The following is a 1,461-nucleotide window of genomic DNA, read 5'->3' on the forward strand; positions in this document are numbered from 1 at the left end:
TCTGGTGAGTTATGTACAGGCGTGGGCTTAAGTCGGTCTGGATATGTGTGTCCACATGTGTAAAGAAAATAGCGTGATCGACACAAACTTTCAGAACTTATTTCTGTTTGTATCGACTGAAGTCCTTATCGGGTATTTCTTCCACTTTGCGCACACACATGTACTTTAAACTTTACACAAGTGTGCTCGTATCGTGCATTTGCCACCACTATACCTGCCCCATTATTTTTTTTTCCTTGTTTCCTGCATTCTGTCGAGTTTTTTTTAATCCATATGTTATACATTATCCACCGGGAACTTTTAGCTGACTGTTATTTCCTTTGATGCTGACCCGTACATACCCTTCCGCGACTTCTTAGTGATCGCTATTATCTTTTCGGTTTATTATGTATTCTACACTGGTTGCTAGTTTAAAAACCACGTTTTATGATATTTAATTGGCTGTTGGTAAAATTTACGCACGTCATTCACATTCCACTGGTATAACCTTCTCCTGCCATATCTGGGTGGCTGGCCACTTACGGGTTCGTTCCCCCGGCGGTTATTTTTAGGTCCTGATTGGCATCTTTTTTGTTGTCTCTATTTCTCGGGTTGCAGGTCGTGTTCCCGCTGTTCTCTATGGGTGCTTATATGGGTCGTCTGGCGGGCGAGCTTGTACAGTTGATGGTGCCTGATCGTGAAATCATGGTGTCTGGGTAAGCTATCGAACATTGTGCGATGACACTCACAAGTTGCGCAGAGATTGTGAATATGTCAAGTCGCTTATATAGATCGGTGATATTGCAGGTATAGACCACCTTGATGAATGTGTCTGTGTTTATTCAACATTTGCTTTTACCCCAATACCCCAATAGAGTGCCAATATTCATAATACCCCCCCCCCAATCAACCCTCTATGTTTATGTCGACAGACAGCCCATCGAGTCACTTGTGAGAGTACACGCTTTCAAGTTGAACAGTGGCTGTTGACTACGACTTACACACGCATGTGATACACACGCCATTAGAGCCCTTCCTCCCAAATGGTTCTCAGAAATGTACGGGTACACTTTCAAGTTCAAGAATCTACTGGTCGTGCGCACCAATACCTTCACCTTCATCAATCGGGTATCTACCCTCACAAAATATCCCGAATTTTCAGAATTGTCTGTGCATACCTCTGCTCCCAGGTATGTGCTGGTGGGAGTCGCGGCTGTGTGCACTGGTGGCACCCATACGCTGTCGTCCGCTGTCATCGTGTTTGAGATCAGTCAGAACATGACCTATCTCATCCCAGTGCTGGTAAGTGTTTTGCCACAGATTATATTCTGCTTGGGATTGTTTTGCCACACAGATTGTACGCAACAGATGGTATCGCGCGCTATGCCGATTTACTATAGCGAACCAATGTATGTTGTATGTATATATGCATCATACACGACTTACTCATTAAGTAAGAAATTTAACCTTTTCAGTGGATTT

The 1,461-nt window shown here is 43.7% G+C and overlaps 1 protein-coding gene across 1 annotated transcript; it reads left to right on the forward strand.

The window, feature by feature from the left end:
* Window positions 1-597: 597 nt before the first annotated feature.
* On the forward strand, window positions 598-1,281 carry SARC_16074 (hypothetical protein; the record flags this gene model as incomplete). The annotated part of the gene is made up of 2 exons (XM_014289814.1): window positions 598-695; window positions 1,170-1,281. Coding segments are annotated over 2 exons (210 nt in total), but the record flags the coding sequence as incomplete, so codon positions are not given.
* Between the last annotated feature and the right edge of the window lie 180 nt (window positions 1,282-1,461).

This window comes from Sphaeroforma arctica (genome assembly GCF_001186125.1).
Source record: "Sphaeroforma arctica JP610 unplaced genomic scaffold supercont1.7299, whole genome shotgun sequence".
Lineage (NCBI taxonomy): Eukaryota > Ichthyosporea > Ichthyophonida > Sphaeroforma > Sphaeroforma arctica.